At 54.9% G+C, this 23,239-nt stretch overlaps 1 protein-coding gene across 1 annotated transcript in view; it reads right to left on the bottom strand.

The window, feature by feature from the left end:
* Nucleotides 1-657: 657 nt before the first annotated feature.
* Nucleotides 658-23,239, bottom strand: part of FAM53B (family with sequence similarity 53 member B) — a 112,191-nt gene continuing 89,609 nt past the window's right edge. The window contains 1 exon segment of the mRNA XM_043990157.1: nucleotides 658-1,057. Coding sequence (XP_043846092.1) covers nucleotides 692-1,057 — 366 coding nt within the window. The 3' untranslated portion in view covers nucleotides 658-691.

The raw sequence follows: 23,239 nt of genomic DNA, 5'->3' as shown, positions 1-23,239 counted from the left end.
TGGAGTTGATCGGCAATGAGAAGAATCTCATGAGAAGCCCAACCTGGAGCCCCAGGGACCCCGTGATGACTGACCCCAGATACTTCCTAGCTCTTGCCACTGAGCGCTAACCAGGCTCCCACACTTCCAATGGTGCTGACTGAAATGCTTCCTGACCCTGACCCCATGTGGCCCATTCCAAAGCCCAAGCTGGGAAACTTGTGCAGTCTGGGGGTCCCCAGGAGAACAGAGGCACCAGGCCTCCCACCCCCAAGGCCAAACTCAAGCTTCTTTCCTTTTTGGATCCCTACATTCATCCTGAAAGGGCAGGGAGGGGCCGGGGACACTGGGGGCAGAGGGGACGGCTACTCTTACTTTTCAAGTCTCATGAGAAAATGAAGAGGAAACAAATGAGCGGATATATGGCTACAGCAGTCGTTCAGAACTCCATGGTAGGAGATGCTGGGCATACCTGAAAACGTTTTGGCAAGGCTACCTGCTCGGGTCAGAGCAGTGTGGGGCCTGCAGATGGCTGGGAGGGGTCAGCAAGCTCCTTCTTGAGGCCTGGGGATGGGCCACGGAGGGGCCACTTAGGTGTAAGGCCACCCCCCAGCACCCACCCCCAACCCCACTCTCTGCAGGGCCTGGCCCCTGGCCCCACACCCTTCCCCAGCCCGATGCAGACGGGAGATAAGTCGTGTTCTGTTCTCCCCTAGTTGTTTTCTATTTGTTCAATGTCCAACTCGCCATCCAGAGGGAAGATGCCAGCCCCGTCGGTCTCACAGCTCCGCCAGGCCGAGGCCTGGTCCTCCTCCTTCCGGCCGCTCTCCTCCTCGGGGAGACCACAGTCCGACCCCTCAAAGGACAGGTCTTCCTTGCTAAGTGCACAGTCTTCGGTAGCAGGAGGCGGCTCCGGGCCAGGGGTCCCTGCAGGCTCCCTGCCTTCCGTGCTGGTGGAGGCAGAGAACCAGGCTGTCCAGGACTTGGGGCTCTTCATGTTGGTGGCAAACGGGCTCTGCGGGCAGCAGTCATCTACCACAGTGCTAAGGCAGCTGAGGCTGTTGAAGGTTTGACAGTTCTGCAAAGAAAGAAACAAACACGGGTCACTGAAGAGCAATGACCCTTCAAGAAAGCGCAAAGTGGGTCTGATCCCAGATACATAGATGGGTACAGGGGCACCGGGCCTTCCTGAACCGTCACCGCCCAGGCAGCATCACCCTGGCTCATGCCTCACCTGGTGCCAGCCTGTCAACAGGCCTGACAGAACTGACCTGCTGCCACCCGGGGAAGGTCATGCCTCATGCTGAAGTAACCAGGTGGGAAAGCCCACGCCCAGAGCTTGGAGCCTGGAGACTCATCAGTCAACCCACCAAGGAATCAAAAGCATTTATTAGACTCCCTTCTCCCTGCCAGGTGGCGGGCCAGGCTCTGGGACACAAGGATGGAAGGAAAGCATCCCTGCCCTCCCCCTCCGGGCTTGCCTTGGGGGTGGGAGGAGGCTACCTGGCGCACACAAGGCTAGGAAAAAAACTACAAGGTACTTTGGGGGAGACAGCACTGGTTGTCAGGTGGATCGGGAAAGGTTTCTCTGGTGACAACTGAACCTCGGTCCTTATCTGTGAAATGGGGCTGTATAATACCCACCCAGCCTCAGGTCATTCTCCTGCGGACCAAGCAAGACTCCACATGGGAAGGCACGTGACACTCTCCAGATTGATGGAGGACGACGATCTGCTTATCAGTAAGTTGGTACAACTTGGCCTGGGCTATACACATGGCTTTCTGATCACATTATCTGAGCAGTGGATGGTGGTCCAAGCTTCAACTTTCACACCTGACTGGGGAGAGGGCCCCGGGCCTTCTCTGAGATACCCCACGTCTGACTCCTGAGGATCATGAGAAGTACCACCTTTTCTACCAGTGTGGGGGCAGCCCTAGGGTAGGAGACTCCCCCTGCTTCCTGGCTGTCATCCATGGTGTGGGGAAGGGTATTTCCATCCTTTCTCCTTCATCCAGCACCTGCCCCTTGGGAACAAAACCATCCTGTGCCCCCTTGGGCCCAGGGATCCTGCCTACCCAGGAGCCCAGGTCTTTGGGGACCAGCAGATGCCGAGGGAGAGGCAAGGGCCCTGGGGTGCGGGGCAGTAAGCTCTGATGTCTGCTGGCTCATCACTGCTCCTCACATAGACAAACTCCTGGCTTCTCTGCCAAGCGCTTGGTGAACTCAGGAGGTGGCTCAGTAGCTCCTGGGCCCTTCTCTAAGACAGCCTTCCTTCCACCTAGGGCATAGTTCCCTCATATGGACTGAGTTTTATACACAGCATCTCATGAGAATGTCAGCAAAACAAAGGTGCTTAATAAATGCTCATGGGCCGATTGAGCCGGGGCCCTGCTGCATGCCTACTGGCACCAGGCCTCCCCAACAGGCCCGACACTGGGGAAAAGAAGCTTTCCCTAGGACAGTGGCCAGGGCACTTGAGTGAAGGAAGGAAAGAGATTGAATAAGTAAGAATTAAGTGTCTGCTGTGTGCTGGGCCTGGTGCCAAGAGCTTTATAAACTGCATCACATTTGAACCCACAACAAGCCTGTGAGGTAGGTGCTATCATTTCCCCATTTTATACCTGTGGAGGCAATGGGAGGGCCAGTGACTCTCGCAGGGTGACATAGCTGGTAAGTAGGTGAGGCTGAATTTGAACTTGGGCCTTCCTGACTGCAGGCCTGGCCCTCTATCCACTGGGCCACCAGCTGCCTCTGAGGAAAGGGCACTAACCTGACAAAGTGGTTTGGGGTGGGGGAAGGGGGCATTAAAAAAAAAAAGCCACAAATAGGCCTGAGACCTAGAAACCAGCTCTGCAAAACCCAGTCTGTGCAAAGAATGAATAAGAAAGAAAGTCGCAGAAATGTGGGTCAGCCGGCAGGCGCCCTCCCAGGAAGTGCACCCACCCTGCGGGCCTCCTGGCAAGTCCTATGGGGCGTAAGCTTGGCAGACCGGGTGAAAACACGGGGACCTCTGCCCAAGCCATGCACCTAGCTGTCTGCACGGGCTCAGAGCCCTTCCTGAGGCCCAGGCCAGGCAAAAAGGACCCACCCAGGTCCATGGGCACACTGTCTTCTGGCCCAGAAAACCTGATCCCTGCAGGTGCCCAAGCGGACCAAGGTTCCCCTCCCCAGACCCTCCTGCAAGGCCTGCCGGGCCCCACACAAACTCTCTCCAGAGACGGCTAAATAGGCCTTCCATTTCCTGGCTGGGTTTTTCAGGCTTGGCTTTGTCAATGAAATGCCTCACTCCTCAAACGGGGGCTTGGAGAGGGCTGGTTGACAGCAAATGTGAGCTAACCTCATCCTAGAAAGGGGCTGGGAAGCTAACGCCCTGCCAGGGAAAACCAAGTCCTTCTTTCAAGCGAGCCCCAGTTCTGGGAACAAAAGCTTCACAGGCCTGCTACGTTGCAGCACAGACCCTGGGCTTCTATCGGGCTCGGGATCCAGAGCACATTCTCTGAGACACTGCACTGGCCAGGAATGTCCCTGGGTGAGGGAGGGCACCGGCCCCTGGGGCCAAAGTCCTGAGCTGAAGTCCAGAGGCATCTCTCTGAGTCTCTTGTCCCTTCTCTCTCAGATGGAAGGGAGGCTATTTCCATTCTCTACCTCACACGGTGGTAATGAGGGAGGGGAGTTGTGGGGATGGTGGCCACAAGGTGAAGTTACTGCAAGAAGATTCTGGGAAAGGGCAGAGGGTGAAGGGGTCAGTCTGGGACAGTGGGGAATAAAAATGCCTGAAGGAAAGGGTCTGTAAAAAGAGAGAGAAGAGCTGGGCAGGACAGGCCCTAGAAATAGGGTGGGCAGAGAGCTGGGCAGGATGGGCCCTGGAAACAGGGTGGACATGGAGCTAGGCAGGACGGGCCCTGGAAACAGGGTGGGCAGGGAGCTGGGAGCTTAGTGCCTGACAAGAGCCTAGCAGATGACCCCAGAATCAGAGGCCCCAGGTTCATATCCCTGCCCTGCCTCTCGTGACCTAGGCCGGACAAAGGGCCTCCAATGTACTTTGGCTCCGAATCTATGGTCCTAGAAACAAGCCCCCTGTAGGCACAGTGACTCACCCAGGCTCACTACTATCTGAGGTGGGCCTTGAAGCTTGAACCTTGTGACTTGGAAGCTAGTGTTCTACCCACTGCACAACACTGCTTCTAGTGCAGGCTTTGTTCTTAACCTCTTTGGTGCGTGGATTCCCTTGGCAATCTGTGAAGCCTACAGACCCTTCTCAGAATAATGTTTTTAAATGCATAAACCAAGGCGCACAGGCCTACAAAGGAAATCAATGATGTTGCTCCCTGAGTTCCCGACCCCCAAATGGGGTGTGCCCTCAGCACCCCCTCCCTGAGCCAAGGTGCAGTGTCCCCAAAGCTGCACCTCCACCTTTCTCAAAGGCAGAGTCACCCTGAAAATGCCAGCCTTGGTCACTAGCTGTCAGGCCTGAAAGGCCCCGCCTTGGCCAGTGAGGGAGCACAGCTTACTTTCTCTCCTTGGCTCAGTGACACCCCTTGCCCTCCCCACCCCCCAGCATCGGACCTGACCATCCTCACAGCCTCCGGGTCCATCCAGGCTCTCTACCTCAGGCTCATCCTCGATGCCCCCCAAGTGCAGGCAGGCTGGTGCCCCCTCCCCACACTCACACAGCTGCCCCCAGATGCCCCCCCAGGGGTGCCATGAAACACCTCTAGTGTCGAGGCCCAACCATAGAAACCCAAGGGACGCCCACTTCCTGCAGGATCAAACATAAGCTCCTTCATAGTTTGCCTGTCACCCACAAACCCTTCCCACGCCCCTCACATGGGGCATTCTGTCTCTGCAGCTTTGCTCAAGCTGTTCTTGCATCCCCAATGTCCTCCCTCCCTCCCCTTTGCCTCTCAGAAATCCCCTCCCCCTTCAAGATTCAGCTCAAGGACATCCCCTGCGAGAGCCTGTCCTGATGCCCACCCCTCCCTCAGCCGCTGGGCCTCCCGTCCCCCTGGAGAGGATCATGAATTTGTTTTGAGGCTATTTGTATGGGCATGTGTGCTTTCCCCATGGAGTGTAAGCACCTTGAGAGCAGGGGCCCCCACGTTTGCCCGGCCCAATGGCCAGCACAAAGCAGGCGCGTGATAAACCGCTGCTGATCTCTGGCTAACGTGTCTCTTTCTGCCTTTGTCAGTCACCTCAGACCACACAAGCACATTCGTTCTCTGCTCTGCAGCAGTGTCCGGGCTCGGCAGATTTCACAGGCCTCTGGACTTGGAATCTAAAGGCCAGACGGGGAATCCCAGCTTTTCCTCTTATGAGAGAATACCTGGCCAGTCTCTTCTCTTCCCCGGGCCTCAGTGTCCTTATCTGCACAATGGGATGATGGCAGTCCCTACCTCACGGGTAGTTTGGGGGAGACGTCGTAGGGCAGGTACAGTGCTTCCTAACGGAGAATCAGCTGTCACCAGCACTCTGATTCAGAGGGCGAGTGTCCTGTCCACCCACTCTAGGGACACATACCATGCTCTGCAAACAGAAGGCGCTTAATGTTTGCTCAATGAAGGGTTCCTGATTCCAAGGCCCACGGCTGCTTTCCCTTGCCACATTCCAGCCACCTTCGGGGCAGGCACAGATCCGTGCTGACATGGGAAGAGAATCTGAATTCAGAAATACCACGAACTACAGAGGGTCACTAGAAACGCACAGAAACGGGGTCTTGCTGGCCTGAGCCAGTGGGTGGCTTCTGGCTCCCCAACATCTCCCTAGCTGAACTCCAGCCAGTGTAGGAGCCCACGCTGCCCCTCCCTGGTGGTGTCCCCCACCCCCAGTTTGGAAGTCACTCCCACGGTCTGAGCTTTCTCAGGCACTGCAGTCCCAAGCCTCTTGATCAGTGTGACCTAGCAACACTACTCCAACAACACTAAATGTTCTGCGTTTCCTTCTTTCTAAATGAGAATGTCATCGGAATAAAAGCTATTCTATCACGAGAGCTGGACCTTTCCCCTGGAAAAAGAGAATTCAGGGAGACACACAGTTTGCCTCCGGAGCCAACAGAACACAAGACCTTTCATTTGGGGATCCCGAAAGACCCAATCAATCCCTTACCATTTCTATGTCCCCAGAACCTTCACAGCAGTTGCCTAAAAAATGTGTGTGGGGCGTTTATTTAAACTGTCAGATTCGTCACACGCTCAAAAGGAAAAGCAGCCTGTGCGTGAGCCTTCCACGCTCCCTACAATCCACTGCCGGGTGGCACGTGGCGATCAGAGTTCATCTCTCTGCTGCTAAGTTCAGCATACACTTGTTTTTAAGGAACACTGACTGAACTGAGCGGCCCTTGGCTTCCAGCCCCTGACAATCCCCCAGGTACACAGAGGCAGGGACCATCTGTCTTCTGTCTCTGTGTCTCTGGCACTCGTACTGTGTCTGGCACATAACAGTTGCTTCAGAAATCAGTCTGTGAGCATTTATTAGGCACTTACTGTGTGCCAGTCCTGCAGCGCTAAGCACCACATTCTCTTAAGGCACTCCCTTTCTAATGGGGGGGGGGGAGTGACATGTGAACAATCCAGAGCACACAAGATTCCAACAGAGCAGAGAGAAGGCCATCTGAAGGGGGTGGCAAAGCCTGGGGGGGGGGGGAGGAGGGATAGAATTCCAGGCATGTGAAAGAGCCAGAGGAAACTCCTGGAGGCTGGAGATGGAGAGCGAGGCAGGGGGGACAGCCAGGAGGGAGCCAAGTGGGACGGGCTCTCGATGCCAAACAGCTCTCAGATCAAGCACAGAATCCTACCAGGGGTCATTAAGGTTTACTGAGTAGGGCTGACTGAGCACCTACTATGTGCTGGCTAGGCTCTGGAGATCCCAAGGAAGGCAGCAGGCAGTCTAACGGGGGTGACCATGCCCACAACTGGGTACAAACAAGCTAACGACAGAATAAATGGGAAATGGCCAGCAGAGGGCAGGCCCTGGCACGGAGGGGGATTGGGACCAGGCTTCCCGGAGGAGGTGGGCTTTGGCCATGGCTCAGAGGAGGGAGGGCTCTCGCTGTCAGTGTGCACTGGTGATTGGTTCAGAATCCTCCAGGACAATGGGGATTCCTCCTTGTTTTCTGGGACCCCAGGGAGGCTCAGAATGCTGGAGCTATGTGGGGCCATAAGAGGTCCCCTCATCCAACGGTGCCACAGCTGGTGAGCAACAAGCCGAGGGGCCGAGGAGGCTGGGCAGCCTCCCCAGCTCCTTCTGCCTGATGCCCGTGGTTGCTTTGCTTTCAGGAAGAGGAGGTTTCATCCTGGTTCCCTTCCCCTGGAACATGGTCTGGACCCTACATTTGGCCCCCAAGGTAGCTCTGGTTCTCGCCTCTATTGTCAGTCCTTTCCACAAAGGTCTAGTTCCAGAGGCCCTGAAAGCCCACTCTGGCAGACCCCTCCCCTCTCCCCGCCTTGCCCCACCTCGGTCTTCTTTTTGCTGGTCTAGAGTGTTTCTGCAAGCTTGCGGCCTGACCTCCTGTACTCTGAACCTCTCCCTGAGAACTCTGCTATTTAAGCCCGTGCCATAAAAACAGACTGATCTTGCAGCCTGAGCGGAGGAGGGGGCGGCCCTCGTACTACATAATGCTTATCTACCAAGACAGAAACTCAACGGCCGGGCATGGGAGAAGCGCGACACTGAGTGCAAACCCTGATGTCGGCTTAGAAAGCCAATCGGCAGAAGCACAGAAGCTGAGATGAAAGGCTCCTTGCTGGCGCGCCGCGCCCCTGGCATGGGGAATGCTGGAGAAGATAGAAGAGTCGCATGAAAACTCCAAGTTTGCCTTCACGTCCTCATCACCGCCAATCCCATAAACTCTGGATCGAACCGCGATGCCCAAGTGATATCTTTCCACGAGACAAAGGACATCTCTAAGAGACAGACCTGGTGAATTATCTGGCCAGGAGACCACCGCCCGGCTCCCTTGTAATCACCTGGTGTGTGAGCACCCCGACAGGCCCTTGTCTCTGGCTCTTTGGCCCTGAGGAGCCTTACGATCGCCAGGAGCCCACGAAGGGGCCTCCCCTAAGAATCTCTCCCTCCCTTCCATGTGCCAGGCACCGGGCAGTGCTTCATCAATGCTTGTTGATTGATATAGGTTCCAATGGCCTGGGGAAGGTCAGCACAGGGGCCTGGCCCAGGACACCTTTGTGCTCTGCAGTGTCGCACCCAGGCTGGCACCATTGCCGAGCCAACCATTAAAGGGCACACCACGATGCCCAGCAACCAAAGGTGTGTCCGATGACTCCAAAGGGCCTCTGCTGCTTTTTCACAATCGAAAAACAAACACCATGTCTCTGTGCTTGGCATTCCAGCAAGAATGCCTGCCAGAAAGGGGTGAGGGAGGGACAACCCCCTCCTCTCCTCCCACCTCCCCACCCTCAAATGGAATTCTTCCCATCACAAAAGCCAAGGTATACAACCTTTCGGCACCAGGCCAGGTGGACTTGGAGCCCTGGCAGAGCCAGGATGCTCCCATGGGAGTTCTCAGGCCACACTGTCAGCGAAGGACATCTCCCCCTGCTCTGACTGGACATGACTGGCTGCTGCTGCCCCTTTGGGAGGATGCCCATCTCCGACTCACTCGCAGAGATTGCCCAGTCTGGTCTCCTCATCTGACTGCTGGGGAAACTGAGGCCCGGAGCCAAAGCCGACAGTGTGCAGGCCTTGCGAGCCGTTCGGTCCTCCGAGTCCCAACCAGAATCTCCTCTGACAGAGAAGGGGAAGGGGGAGCCTGCCGTCCACACCTTGGGCAGGTGGAGGCCCCTCATTCCCTCTCTTCCACAACGCCCTGTCTGTGACACTGCGAGGCTCAGAGTGCCGGAGCTATGTGGGGCCATGAGAAGTCCCTGTGGGACCATTTCTCCCATTAAGGCCCCTCCTCCATCCGCTCATTCCTGCCTGGCTTTCCTTTTGGATTCATTAGCGGTGAAGGAGTAAACATAGCTCTCCAAAGAACGATACAGTTTATTGGTGCTTCATAAAGATGTGAGGACAACCCCCCCTGCCCCCAGCCCAGAGTTCCTGCACTTCATAATCACCAAATTACCAAGTTTCACATAAGCTCCATAAGTTAAACCGTGGGGGAGGCAACCCCCCCAGAAGGGCAAACGGCAGAGCACATCTGCCAAGCATCTGGACGTGGGCCGTAAAAACACTCGGCCTCTTTATACGCCCATTAGGCCTTGTACGGGATCAGGAGGGGCTGGGAAATTCCCTGGAAAGTCTTGCCCTTCTTGGGAGACGGCTGTCATGGCCGCTTCAGGCTTTGATTTAGGGGGCCGGCCTGAAGGGGAGCGCTGCCCGGCTTTCCAGGGGGCCCGGAATGGAGCCGGGAGCTCTCTCTGCAGCAGTGGGGCCACTTTCTACAAGGAGCTTGTTCCCAAAAACGTGAACCCCCTCCCAACCCCCCCCCCCAGCCACTCCCCCGGCCCGGCATGAGATCTGGTGAAGGAAGGAGGCAGCTGGTCTGTGTGGCCCGATCCTGAGCCTTCACAGATGCATCAACCGGCTGGGCAAGAACATCTTGGCCAGGAGAGAGAGAGAGAGAGAGAGAGAGAGAGAGAGAGAGGGAGGGAGAGAGAGTGTGTGTGTATTTAAGTGTGAGAATATGTGTGTCAGCATGTATGTGAATGTGTGTGAGCATGCACATGTGAACATGCATAAATGTGTAAGAATGTGTATATAGAAGTGTTTAAGTGTGCGAATACATGCATGTGTATAAGTGTGTGAACGTGTGCACGTGTATATATGTGTGAGCACGGACAGGTATGCATTAAGAGTGTAAGAATGTGTGTGTTTGAGAATGTGAGTGTGTTAAAGTGTGAGAATATGTGCATGTGTGTAAGTGTGTGAATATGTGCAAGTAAATATGTGTGTGAGCATGGATAGGTCTGTGTTTGACAATGTGAGTGTGTAAGTGTGCTAAAGTGTGAGTGTGAGAATATGGGTCTATACGTGTGTGAATGTGAACGTGGATATGCACTTCCAGGGTCCTGCCAGCTGCAGCCGCTGGCTGGAATTCATTCTCACTTCAATAAATCAACTTTATTTCAACTGAATTCCAGCGAAATCCATGGCGCAGATTCCTTAGGTTGACTTTGTATTCAAGTCCCAGGGCCCCAAAGCCCAGTGACCTTGGGTAAGTCATCATAGCTCCTGGAGCCATCGTTTCCCTCATCTGCAAAATGAGAGGCTACATTTGTGCAGCTTGTCTGACCTGGGGTGGGCACCAGTTTGTGGTCCAGGGGACTAGTGCCCACCTCCTTTTAGTAATTCCTGCTGCCCCATAGAAAACCAGAGTGGTAGCTCTTAACTCCTCCTGCCCTCCACGCTGTCCAAGGGGAAGCCATTCCCCAAACCCAGGAGGTCAGAAGTCAGACTCTGAGAAACGCCTCCCTCTTAAGCAGCTGAGAAAGGCAGGGCCTGAGAGTGTATGGGTGGGGGCTGGGCAGGTTGCCGGACACTTCTTTCTGCAAAACTCCCCTTGAATTTGTCTGACTACAGGGAGAAGCTCAGAGAAGAATCCCACCACAGAAAAGGCAGAGACAGTGCAGCCAGGGCTAGACAGCCCTGAGCCGCCCACTCCCAGGGCATGCTGGGGCAAATCACTCATTTCCATTTCTTCCCCCGTGAAATGACCGGCTGACCTTTGGTCAGCTCTGTGGGCCCGCATCCCTGGGGCCACTGTTGACTCCAGCAAGATGGAGAGGGAGTGGTCACAGGTGCCCAGGCCAGAGAGGGACCAGGCCCTGCATTAACCCCCGCTTTGGCTGAAAGTTCTTTAGACGGGCGACAGCTACAGTGGGACATACTGGTGTCCTATGCGGGACAAAGCTGACCGGCAGATGATCCTCCCCCTCCCCCCCACCCCACACACTCGCTCTCATCTTTCAGAGCCAACAAAGACGCCCTTCTGATGAGGCTGCCTTTCCATCTTTAACTCCCTGGCATGCCTGGGCACGCCTGGGCACCACAACTGTCCACAGGCAATTCTGTGCCCATGTGTTTGTCATCACATTCTTGGGCACGGGCAGTGCCAGCTGGCCCCAGCCTTGTCCCCACTCCACCCAGGCCACAATGCCACTGGAATGTCACCAAAAGGAGCACAAGCCTCTGCTGGGTCTCCCCGAGACACCAGGGCTGAGTGCGAATGAAAGCAGGGGTTGGGGAGAAAGCTCGGCCAGGCCCAGCCTGCTGCGATGGCCCCAGAGGTGGAGGCTGCAGTGTCCTGCTGGCACTGGCCGGTCTGAGAAGCTGGGCTTGTCAGGAGACGTCACAGACCCAGTCCTGTCTTCCTCCATGGCCCAGGTTAGCACTTGGCTACGTGGAGATCTCTTCCTAGTCATTTCACAGGTGTCCCTCTTAGCTCACTGCTTCACCCTCCCTAGCACAATGCTGGGCACAGTGGGGGGGGAGGGGATGCCCTAAAGGACTTGAGGCTGGAAGGGACATTAGAGATACCAAATTCAGTCCCTTCACTTTGACAGACTCATCCTGGCCGGGAACTCATAAGCCATCCAATCTAACCCCCCCGCCCCATTACAGATGAGTGACCTGAGCCCGCAGAGGACTCACCCCAGGTCAGGCTGGGAACAAAGGTAGCTTTAAAGCAAGGTCTCCTTAACTCTGAGCTGAGCAGTCCTCCATGACGTCAGGACCCCTCCCCTCCTTCGCAGTTTCCCTGCCTTAGGAGGTATGTTAGTCCTGCTGCAGAAGGCTGAGCACCACACCCAGGGGATGGGGAGTGGTGTCCCTCTTTCTGCATCCAGGTGAAAAGCCCCTGCCCCCACCACCTCGAGGGTCTCCCTAGGCCCCGACACAGTCCTAGAAGAATCTAAAGCCTTGAGGACCCAGAGCTGAAGCTAACCACTTCAGGGACCATGGCAAAGTCTGACTTTGGTCCCCAGCACACAGCTCACTTTGGGCCCGCTGGTGGCCTGACCAGATCCTGGGGACCTCGACTCTCCAGGGACACACCTCCACACACCTGGGAGTTTCCTGCCAGGTCCAATTTCTTTCCTTTCCCCCTTTTATTTGAGAGGTTTGTAGGCTAGACAAACCTAGCATGCACATCTTTGGCACCCTGAAGAGCCGGAAGCTTCCAGCTCCGTACTGTAAGGGAGACCCTTCAGTCTCCCTTCAGGCTGAGCATCCAGAACTCCAGGCTGACTAAGAGTGGCTGACAGAGCTTGGAACACCTGCCTCGGGCAGACCACTGGGAAGCCAAATAATTCCATTCAATTCAGAGAATGCTCCCAAATCCACATTTCCCCACTGCCCCCACTGCCCAGGCTGATTCCCAAGAGGTCCCTCTTGCAAGGCCGGGCATCAGGGACAGAGCTCAAAGGTGCCAGCTTCGGAGGGGCTTCGGCGTCCACTCTCCCCCCACCCCAGGTGGGTGCTGTGATTTCTGGTGGAAGGTGTGACACTACCCACTGTCAACACTCTCTCCCGCCCCCTCAGCTGTCAGCACCTCCTGTTAGCACTCCTGGCCTAGGTGATCCAAATCGCTGCAAATGACTTGTTGTGACAAGGAAACTGAAAAGGAAGTGTCCGATGGCAGGAAGGCTCGTCCCGGCTTGGGGAGAAGGAGTTGCAGCCCCGACGCTACATATCCTAAGGATACTGGTAGAAGGGAAAACACGGGGGTCTGAGAAGGAAGATCCCTAATGGCCTCATGTAAAAGCAAAAAACTGAAAACGACTCGGGTGCTCGGTGACCGTGGGCGTCCTGAGGTCATGGACATCATGGTGTCATAAAATGGAGAGTCATGAAGAACCCAAGGAAATACTGAATGTGAGACCAACAGGATAAAGACACATTCACAATGATTACAGAAACAGAGAACTATGGGTATGTGTACAGACACATGAACCACTGTCCAGAGGTCATAAATTTGCCGTGGTCAGAATGGGGACAATCCCCCGAATTCCACTGAAGATTTCCCAGCCTGGAAGGGGGCAAGAGCTCATCAAGACCAACCTGGGGGAAGATTGATGGTGCTAAATTCCATCTGACTTTTTCTGGGGGTTGCTAAGATCTCTCCAAGAATCTCAAACTCCTGATTAATGAACAAGATGGCTCTCCACCTTGGCAGAGGCTGGGGCATCCTTTTTCTCATGCATAATGAGGTGCACCCTTCCCAGTGATTCTGGCACACCGCCTGTTTGCCCAGGACCCCAAAGGTACTCAAGGGAGATCCAAGAATGTGACCTAAGAATGTGCTATGGAATTTGCCCATGAAGCCAGCAGCACCACCACAGGCAGGTTCAAACCCACACAAACCAAAGCTCATTCCAGGCCTTCCCTGGAGTCTCTGCTCTAACACTCGTCCCTCAAACCTGTGCCTAAAAGTGCATTCTTGTGCCAGGTGCTTTCAAGGCTGCAGCAAGGATCATCTGAACCTCTGGCCAATGCCCCCCTGCCAGTCTGCACCTCCCACAGGATTTAAGATGAATCACAAGGGGGCAGGTCCACTATTCCAATCCGTCTTTCCCGGGCTCTTTGCAGCTTCCTAGAGAGTCGGCAACTTCACCCTCTAACAGATGCCCCCACTACTTTCCTCCCACCTAGCTCATTTCCAGACCTGAGAGCCTCCTCTCTGATTGCTAAAGAATGCAGATGTCACAAACCTCAGAAGTGTCCAACCAAAGCGCCAGAGCCCAGAAGTCCATGAGGTCTCAGCCCATGAACACAGGACCAGCTAGCTCCCATCTCTGCCGGATCAGTAGGAAGCCTGGTGGGCAGGCACGTTGTTTCATGGGTGAACTTTGACATCGCATCTTCTCTGCATTTGCTTAATCCTGATCCTCAAACAGCGAGGGGATAATTGATGGGAAGCTGGAGGCAAGCATCATGGGTGCGCTGGGAGATTCTGGGAGTCTCTGGTGTCTTTTCCCATCAGCTGGGGAGGCCTAGCAAGGAGCCGAGAGGGAAAACCGCCCAGGCTGGAAAGAGGGCTGCGCCTGTCTCGCTGCCACACTGGAAGGCTGGGCCCACCCGTCCTGCCTGGCCCAGCCAATCCATCCATTCTGAGCAATGCAGATTGCAATCTGCTGATCTGGGCTGCACTTTGTTCAGAGACAGACAACCGCTACATGAAAGGAGGAGACTTCCCAGGCAACAACACCGCCCTGCCATGGCCCCCTGCCTGAGCCCTGGAAACCAAGCAGTCCGTGATGAGTTGGACTGCCCTGGTCTCCATGAGCAAGGGCTCTTAAAGCCACAAGATTGGTAACTCAGACTAAGGGATTCCCACTGTTTTCAGACTAAAAAGCAAATGCAAAGAGAAGCTCAGGGAGGTCTTCTTGCTGGGCATGGAGACAGGTAGCCTGACATATGGGGGAGGGTACTAGCTGAACTGGAAGGCAGCAAGACTTGGGTTCAAATCCTGCCCCAGACACTCAATACTTGGGTGAGCCTGGACAAGTCACAAGTCCTTGAGCCATCCTTCTTTCATCTATAAAAGAAAGGCAATGATTCTGATGCCTCGAAGGTCCCTTCTAGCTCCACCCCAGTTCCTCCAACAAGCCCACTGCCTCTGCCACTCGCAGAAAGGAAGCTCCACATGCCCAGCGTCTGGGCGTGACCCCAGCCCAGCTTCTGGGGCAGGTCAGTGGGGGCTCCCTGCTCCAATTCTCTAGGATGATAAATAACGAGTTGTGTAAGGCAGTGGGCTTGGGGGGCCCCAGGGTCTGCCTACAACCTTACACAGAGGCTGGCTCCTCCACCATATGAACAAGGGCCATGTGCGTGGCCAGGCCAACCCTCCAGAGGCCCAGAGTAGGCGGGGCACCATGGAGAACCACGCCCGAGAAGGGTATTCCCAAGCCTGAGGACCCCTGGCCGTCAGGGAGCGCTCGCGGGAGTGGCTCGAGCAGTAGGCTGGATGGGCCTCCTTTTCCAATCGTGGAGAACCTCAAAGCCCCAGAGCAATGCCCGCATCTTACAAAGCAACTAGAGCTCAGGGGAGTTAGGGTGGCTTACCCGGGGTCACACAGCTAATCTGTCGATACTTGGGGCCGTCAAAATCTCCCAACAACCTCTGTCCTCAGGGGCAGACACAACGCGGTCAGATGACGGCTTGGCTGGGGCAGATCACTGCCCGGGCAAGGGCGGGGGGGATGAGGAATGCCCTTCAGAATGCCGCTCGTTTCTCCAGCTCCCTGTGTATGTCTAACAGTCTGGGGGATGGGGCGAGGGCTCCCTTTGTCTCCTCTCTGAAGAAGGCCCAGTTCACCAGGGGCATCCCCAGCAGGGATCGACTATCTTGGTTGCTTAGCATCCCAGCATCCTCCAGTCCCACCACGCCTGTCAGTGCACTTTGGGATGCCAGCTCAGCCACTCACCATGACTTTGGGCAAGTCACTTCACTTCCCCCAGACTCAGCTTTCTCACCTGTCAAATGGGGAAACTGGAATAGACAAGCCCCAAGCCCGGCGGATGACTTCCAGCTCCAGGCTTGAGATCCTGAGGCTCGGAAAGGGCTTTCTTCAAGCCTGGCCCTGAGCTGTGTCCACCCTCTGTCCACAGCCAGGGGCAGAGCAAGAACTCGGCAGCCGCAGGAAGCACTTCATGCAGATGTGAGAAGGTTGGCATACTGGTGTGCTGCCTGGGAACTCCCCGCCCCTGGCCAAAGTGAGGGACTCCTCTTGCCTGCTGTGCAAATTCACAATCCAAAATCCCACGCCAGTCTGTGGGCATCGGTGCTGCTGGAGCCAACCATGGCTGATGGTGGTCAGTTTTCCTCCTCCCCTGAGCCCCCCAAAGCCAATCCCACTACTGCTGGCCCACAGGCATCCCTCCTTCCCTGGAGGCTGTCAGGGCACATCTTGCTGCACCCCTGGGGATACTCAGGATCCCACCATTCTCTGGTTGCTGCTGGTACAGCTCCCTGGGCAGAATGTGAACCCCTAGAGGGCAGGGGTCCCATTTACTGCTTCTGCCTGGCCCTCCCAGCACCTCGGACAGCTCCAGCCACAGAGTAGGCACTTGATAAATCTGTTCTCACTGACAAAAGGGAGAATTGGTAGATGAACTGAGTATGTGGCTGTTCCTTCAAGACACTAATAAAGAACAACAGACACAGTTCACATAAATATAGCAATGAAAAGAGGAGGGGAAAATAGGGACGATCCATCATGTTCGTGCAACCCTATTTCCAGGCATCCATCCCTCTCTTTCCTGCACTTCACAAATACAAACTGAAGCCTCCTGGCAGCCCTGCACCACTTTTCCACCAGGACGTGCTCACACTGTGTCTCTGTGCCTCGTTCCGGTCATTCTCACACTATTTCAAACTTCATCATGATTATGATGTGACGATGATCTGTAATCAGTGCTGCTGTAACTGCTTTGGGAGCCACAATATATATTGGTATCCATGGGGACCAGCTCTTCATCGATGACCTGCTAGGGGCAAATACTTAGTAGGTGAATCTTTGGCTACATCAAAGGGTGTGGACATTTTGGGGACTTGATAAGCATCATTCCAAAGTGCTTTCCAAACTGGTTACACCGAGTCACAGCTCTGCCAAAAATGCATTAATACGGCTGTCACCTCACCCCACCCCCATCCCCACCAGCATGGACCATCCCACCCTCTGTCATCTTTGCTGGGTCTGAGGGGAAACATTAGGATTGTTTGTTTGCAACATTCGAGGCCAGTCAACAAGCATTTATGAAGCACCTACTGTGTGTCGGGCACTGTGCTAAGCAGGCCATGAGAATACAAAGAAAGGCAAAAACCAGGCCCTGTTCCCCCAGAGCCCACCATCTAACAGGGACGTACAACCATGTACAAGCAATGACATAGGAACAAGCGATACACAGGATAAACTGGCCTGGCCTAGGAGCTGGGGGTGAGTGCTGTGGCCGCTCCCCCGCCCTGCTGCCCACACCCAGTGCCATCGCTGTAGCCATCAGGTTGATGCAGATACCACGTGTGCCAGTTCTAGGCTCTGCCCACATCCCTGGGCCCCGGGTCACCCCTGGCCATCATCACACGTATGCATGCACTGACACTCACACTTGCCCACACCCTCACACTCACACACATGGTTGCACACTCACACTTGCCCATACCCTCACACTCACACGCATGGTTGCACACTCACACTCACCCTCACCCCACCCCAACCTCCCAGCCCAGGAGTCCCCCAACAACCTGAGAAGGAAGCATGAGAGCAGACACTGTGCTGAGAGCTGTTGACCAAACGCTATGGCCATGGACTGTCTTCCCAACAGTCAAGAGCAATTCTCCCATCACGCACCTCTGTTGTTGTGTGCTAAGCACACTTGCCCAAACACAAAGAATTAGCAGAAGAGGTTCAACACAGGGAGACCTAGACACATGAGAGGGCAGAGCACTGGGCCTGGAGTCAGGAAGACATGAGTTCAAATCTTGCCTCAGATACTTACTGGCTGTGTGACCCTGGGCAAGTCACTTCACTCTATTTGCCTCAGTTTCCTCATTTGTAAAATGAGCTGGAGAAGGAGATGGTAAACCACTCCAGCATCTTTGCCAAGAAAACCTCAAAAAGGGTCATGAAAAGTCAGACACAGTTGAAATGACTGAACAAGAATAACAAGACTAGAGGAGGGTGCAAGCTGAACATCCCATTATGATATCCAGACTGAGACTTTGGAGTCAGAGGCCTGGGTCCTACCACTCCCTCCCTGGGCAAAGTGCTGAGTTTCCCTGGGCCTGAAGGGGTTGGCCGCGGCGAACCTTCAGCAACACCCAGCTCTAAAACTGTGATCACATCAAGGGCCCATTTCTAAGTAAACGCCAAAGAACCACCCCAGGATGGGGCGGGGAAACTGGGAAAGAAACTGCTGCAGACGAGTGGTGGGCCCCAGGCTTAGCCCCACTCTCTCTCCATCCCCCATCACAAAACTGCTGAGACACTGCGGGTTAATCAGAGGATCTCAAGACTCAAGGTGTAGACGGGGTCATTAACTGCCCCATGACTTGGTTCCTAATGGCTGAGGAATGTTGGATCATTACTGGCATAACTCTCGCTGTGGCATCACTTAAGGGGACTCCGTATCACCCACTGAATCGAGACAGGAAGAAGGCGCTTTCCATCATGCCTGAGAGGGCCAGGCTAGGACCCGGATCCCCCCCAATCCAGGGCCCCCCCACCCTGGGCTAATCAAGGGAACCCTTCACTTGGGGGCAGTTGTCTCCCCAGAGCAGAGGAAAGTGCCAGGGGCCCAAGCAGGCACCAAGGCCAGCCCAGGCACTCGCACAGTGCCCCTTATGGAAAGCAGCTGAGTTAATCCTGAGTTTAGTTACTATGGAGTGAGCTCTGAAATCCTGCCCTTCCCCTCTCAGCTCTGCTTCTCTTCAGACAATAGAAGCTGGAAGGGAAGCTTTTAGAATCCAGCGGGTCAGGCCCTGGCGAACAATTCAGAGCATTCCGTGAGGCTGGCTGCAGCCTGGGACAGGCACGGCGTGCCTCCAGAGAGCACGGCTCTGCGCGTGCCCAGGGCACCGTGTCCAATGCAGGATGGCCGCCTGCTTGGGCGGTGGCTCCCCAAAGACTTCAGCAGACCAAGGAGCACAGGGCACAGCTGATCCCCAGCATCATCCGCTCCCCCCCACACCTCTCAAAAGCCAAGGTTCTCTAGCATCACAGGACCTTTGGGAGCTAGAGGGAAAAGGCATGGGCCTGCACGCTTCTGGTCCTGGCATGATTTCTGACTCAGTTTCTCCATCTGTCAAGAAAAGATCAAGGTCTCCCCAGCTCCAAAATCCTCTGACGTCACGCCACAACCCAGTGTTGCTCAGATGTGACAATGGCACAGAAAGAGGACTGGCGGAAAGCCCTGCAAAGGAGGCTTGTTCTGTCGGGCCTCAGTCCAAGAGACTACACCCTCTTCTCATGTGGTCACCGAGGGGCTCCGACACAGTCTGGGTTGCCATTTGCCTGGCCCTTGTACAGACACGTGAAATGATCAGGATATGACTCGTTTATGAGAGCTGACACTTTGCTCTGAGGCCGACAAGAAATCTCAGTCTAGGGCATCCAGTGCCTGCTGAGGTGGGGGAGGGAGGGAGTCAGACCAGTAATCTTAGGGCAGAGGACCCCCCAGACTGAAGATGGCTCACCTCCCCCTGCACAACAGGCTGGTGCACCCTGTCTTCTCCCCGGGCTGTTTCCTTGTCAGGATTCCCTTATGTAAGGGTCCGGCTGCCAACTATCTCATGGAACACCATCGGAACTCCCTCCCAAAATCTCACAGTGTGCGTGTGGCTCCTGAATCCTACACCCTGAAGCCCTCACTGGCCAGCCCCAATGAGAACAGGGCAAAGGGCAGGTGAAGAGCTACTGGGGCTAGGGGAGGCAGGGGACGGCTTCCCGTCCAGTGTGCTAAGGTGGCCTAGTGAGTGATCTTTAAGACGCTGTGTACAGGAAGGAGCCTGCCAGCCATGGCCCCTAGAAAGGAGCTTTCGTTCCCTGGTCCGCTGGCCTGGGCCAGACCCCACTGTCCCGGCTTATCATCTTCTTAGTCGATAACTATTTCCAATGAAAAAACATGTCGGTCTTCTTTAGAGCTATCTTCGTAGTCATGTGAACGCTGGACTTTATGAAGAAAATTAAAGATCTAGAGAAGGTGGGGCAGCGGATAGAGCACTGGCCTTGGAACCAGGAGGACCCGAGTTCAAATCTGACCTCAGACACTTACACTTACTAGCTGTGTGATGCTGGGCAAGCCACTTAACCCCAATTGCCTCTCTCTCTCTCTCTCTCTCTCTCTCTCTCTCTCACACACACACACAAAGTGGAATGTGAGCACTGGGAACTCTGGGAAATGGGGCATCCCAGGGCCCCCAAATACACATCCTCCTCAGGGCTTCCGGCTCTCAAAGCGGCCTGTTGGGGACAGGATTTACTCTCTAATGAGGACGGCACCCAGTCACCTTGATGGGACGATCCCTCCTGAAAGTGTCACTTGTAGGAGAGCAGGCTTTGTGTCTCTTCCAGGCCTCAGGCAGCTCCCAGAACTCTCTGGGCACTTAACAAATGTTACAAGTCCTTTCTGATAAGAGCTTGCTTGCTGTCTCCTTCCCAGGGCCCTCTTCCTGGCTGTCCCTCTGGAGGTAGCTGTACCCACAGGCTCCTGGATTCCCCCGAGCCTCCTGCTAGTGACCCACTTAGAAATGCAGGGTCATCCTTGGGCTCCTCTCCCGGCCGGATCAGACCGGCGGCAGCTGCTTCAGCGGCTGGTTTGAGGTGTTTGAGGAAAAAGTCACACCAGGTCATTGAGGCCTGAGTTCCTTTTTAGAAAGAGAGAATGCCAGTCACGATCCGGCCAAGTGGACTGAAGCATTCCAGCCCAGGGGACCGGGGAGCTCCCCAGTGGTGTGTGCTGGGAAGGCCAATTTTAGTCACTCCAAACATGGTGGCAGGGCCACAGAGGGACGCCTGCTTCTGTGAGGAAGGCCTTCAAGCCCCCTGCCCCATTCATAGCTTCAGCTTGCACCCGCCGGGCGTGGGGATGGGGCACTGCATGACTTCCACCTACCTCGGTCTCCCACACCTCTCTGGCCACAGAAAGCTCCCTGAAGCACTCCCCACAGGCCCAGGCTGCCCTTTTAGGTAGGGGCCTTTCCCTTGGTCTGCGTCCTAACCTCTCTGGGCTGCTGTCCGATGAAGCCTCGGGATGGACCAACCACCTTCTGAGAATCAGGGGTTTTTTTTGTTTTGTTTTTGTTTTGTTTTGTTTTGTTTTGTTTTTGCATGGGGCAATGAGGGTTAAGTGACTTGCCCAGGGCCACACAGCTAGTGTCAAGTGTCTGAGGCTGAATTTGAACTCGGGTCCTTCTGAATCCAGGGCTGGTGCTTTATCCACTATGCCACCCAGCTATCTCTGAATCAAGGTTTTTAAAGACGTGAAATAAGATAGGCAGAATTACTAAGGAAGCCATTTTACTGAAATACATTTAGCAACAAAGCCAAACAAACAAATGAATTCATGGGCTCAGCTTAAGAGCTCTTCCCTTAGAGATTCCAGGTTCTTGGGCTTACGCATTAGCAATCCAGGCCAAGTCAAGTCCCCTAGCATCTGTTCAACGTACATCTGAAGGGTGAGTTTGAAGCCAAGGAAAATGGCACCATCGCTATCCTAAGTCATGTTCACAGAGGATCATCATGGGGCTGGGAGGAGGTAGAGGCAGCAAAGCCAATGAACAGTCACATATTCACTCGGCCATTTCTTATCTGCCTTCTCCTGCCCTCCACGTGCTCACTAGACAGTGGGGGGAGAATTAAGTTAGGGAGCATCAGAAGCCCCAGTTCTGTGCTCTGGGGCTCACAGAGGACTGCTCTCACCACTACCCTAACAGGTGCACTGGCATTGCCATTTTACAGATAAGGAAACTGAGTCTCGGAGAACCGGGGTTAGACAATATGCACCTATCTGTGGCCCAGCAGACATTCCATCTGACCCCACTACCAGGGAAGGGCAGGAGTCTGGAGGCGGGAGAAGTCAGCAGGCAGCACTCCAAGCAGGAGGCGCAGCACGACCAAGGGTGGAGAAAGGAAAGTGTGCAGCAGGGAGAGAAAGGCCCTCAGCCGGGTTTGGCTGGAACACAAAGTGTTTTTAGGGGGTGCGTGGCCATAGCTTAAAATTCACAGCACAGACTTAATCTCACTCAGAACAAGGGAGAAACTGAGGCTCAGAAAAGTCAAGGGTCTTCATGCCAAATCCCGAGTGGCTTCCAATACTCCACACTGTCTCTCCTCGGGAAGACCACAAAGGCAGGTCAGGCTTTATGGCAGAATTATGACAGAATCGGGCCAGAAGGCCCCTTCAAGACCACTGGGTCCAGCCACCTCATTTTCCAGAACAAGAGACTGATGACTGGGCCAAGGAATTCCGACCTCACCCTGCCAGAACTAGGAGCCATCACTGGGCCCTGAGTGAGGCATGTCACGATCAGCGGTGGGCTCTGGGAAGAGTCATGCTACACTGACTGATGGGTACCAGGGGCTGAAAAGAGGAAGAGCAGGGATGAGGTAATGGGACACCCCAGCTGGAAGCAATGGGATCCGAGCTAAGGTGGCCACAGTAGGGATGAAAAGGAAGGATTGAATGGAAGAGACAAAGAGACAGGACAGGGTCCCTCACAAAGTCGGGGAGAGGAGAGTTGCAGAAAACTGAGGTTTGAAGCTGAGGCCAATGGGAACACACAGGGGCCACGCGCAGTCCAAGGTGGGAACAATGAGGGTTAAGTGACTTGCCCAGGGCCACACAGCTAGTGTCAAGTATCTGAGGCTGAATTTGAACTCAGGTCCTTCTGAAATCCAGGGCTGGTGCTTTATCCACTACACCACCTAGCTAGTCCCTAGTTTGTAGGGACTTTGAGCTAGACCAAGCCCTTCCAGTACATTACCTTCAAACAAGCATTTATGAGTCACCACCACGAGCCAGACACTGGGAATACATCTGCTGCCTCTAGCATCAAAGGACCTGGATCCAAACCACTCTCTGCGTGACTTTGGACAAGTCACCTAACCTTCCTGAGCTAGGGCGCAATAACCCTCTAAAAACTGGGCCTGGTCTGCAAGGACCACATATTCTTCTAGGGAAGGATTTCTGCTTTGGGCTCTGGAAGAGAAAGCGAGGCTGGTGACCTCACTGGGCCTCCTGTAAATCCAATTCACTGCATGATGCATGGTGCTCTTTGAGGACAGAGGACAAACAACAACAACTCACGCTTTCCTATAATCCAGGAGAGCTAAGAATCGGAGCTCTCCAGAGCTGCTGGGGGTGGCCCGCTGACATCTCCATCCAGGAGCCCATGGGTCAGCACCAGGCCCACAGCAGAAGAGCCCAAGAGCAGCAGAGATGGGGAAGTCTGGGCCGCCCCTGATTCCACACGGGTGACTACAGGAGCCTTTCCCATGCTGCCCCGGGATGGGAGAACCTCTCTGCACAGGCAAAGTTCGGACGGGGCACCCACTACCCAGAGAGCTTTCTTGGGGCAGCGGGACCGGCCTGGGGAATACATCAGGCTTGGTTTTGTTTTTTGCTGGGCCAGATTCTCGGGGCTCGGCTCAAGGTGACATCTTGGGGCCATGGCGAGCAAGTCAGCCTTGAGAAAAGACCGTGTGCGAAGCAGAGTTAGGGTCCCAGGCTGCTTTCTGAAGGTCAGACCTCCATCTCCTGGGTCACTGGCCTTGGGAGGAGGGCCTTCGATAGGCACGGGAAGCAATAACC

The sequence above is a fragment of the Dromiciops gliroides genome, chromosome 2 (assembly GCF_019393635.1).
Source record: "Dromiciops gliroides isolate mDroGli1 chromosome 2, mDroGli1.pri, whole genome shotgun sequence".
Classification (NCBI taxonomy): Eukaryota; Metazoa; Chordata; class Mammalia; order Microbiotheria; family Microbiotheriidae; genus Dromiciops; species Dromiciops gliroides.
The sequence above is the reverse complement of the archived record's forward strand: the minus strand, read 5'-3'. Positions and strand labels throughout refer to the sequence as shown.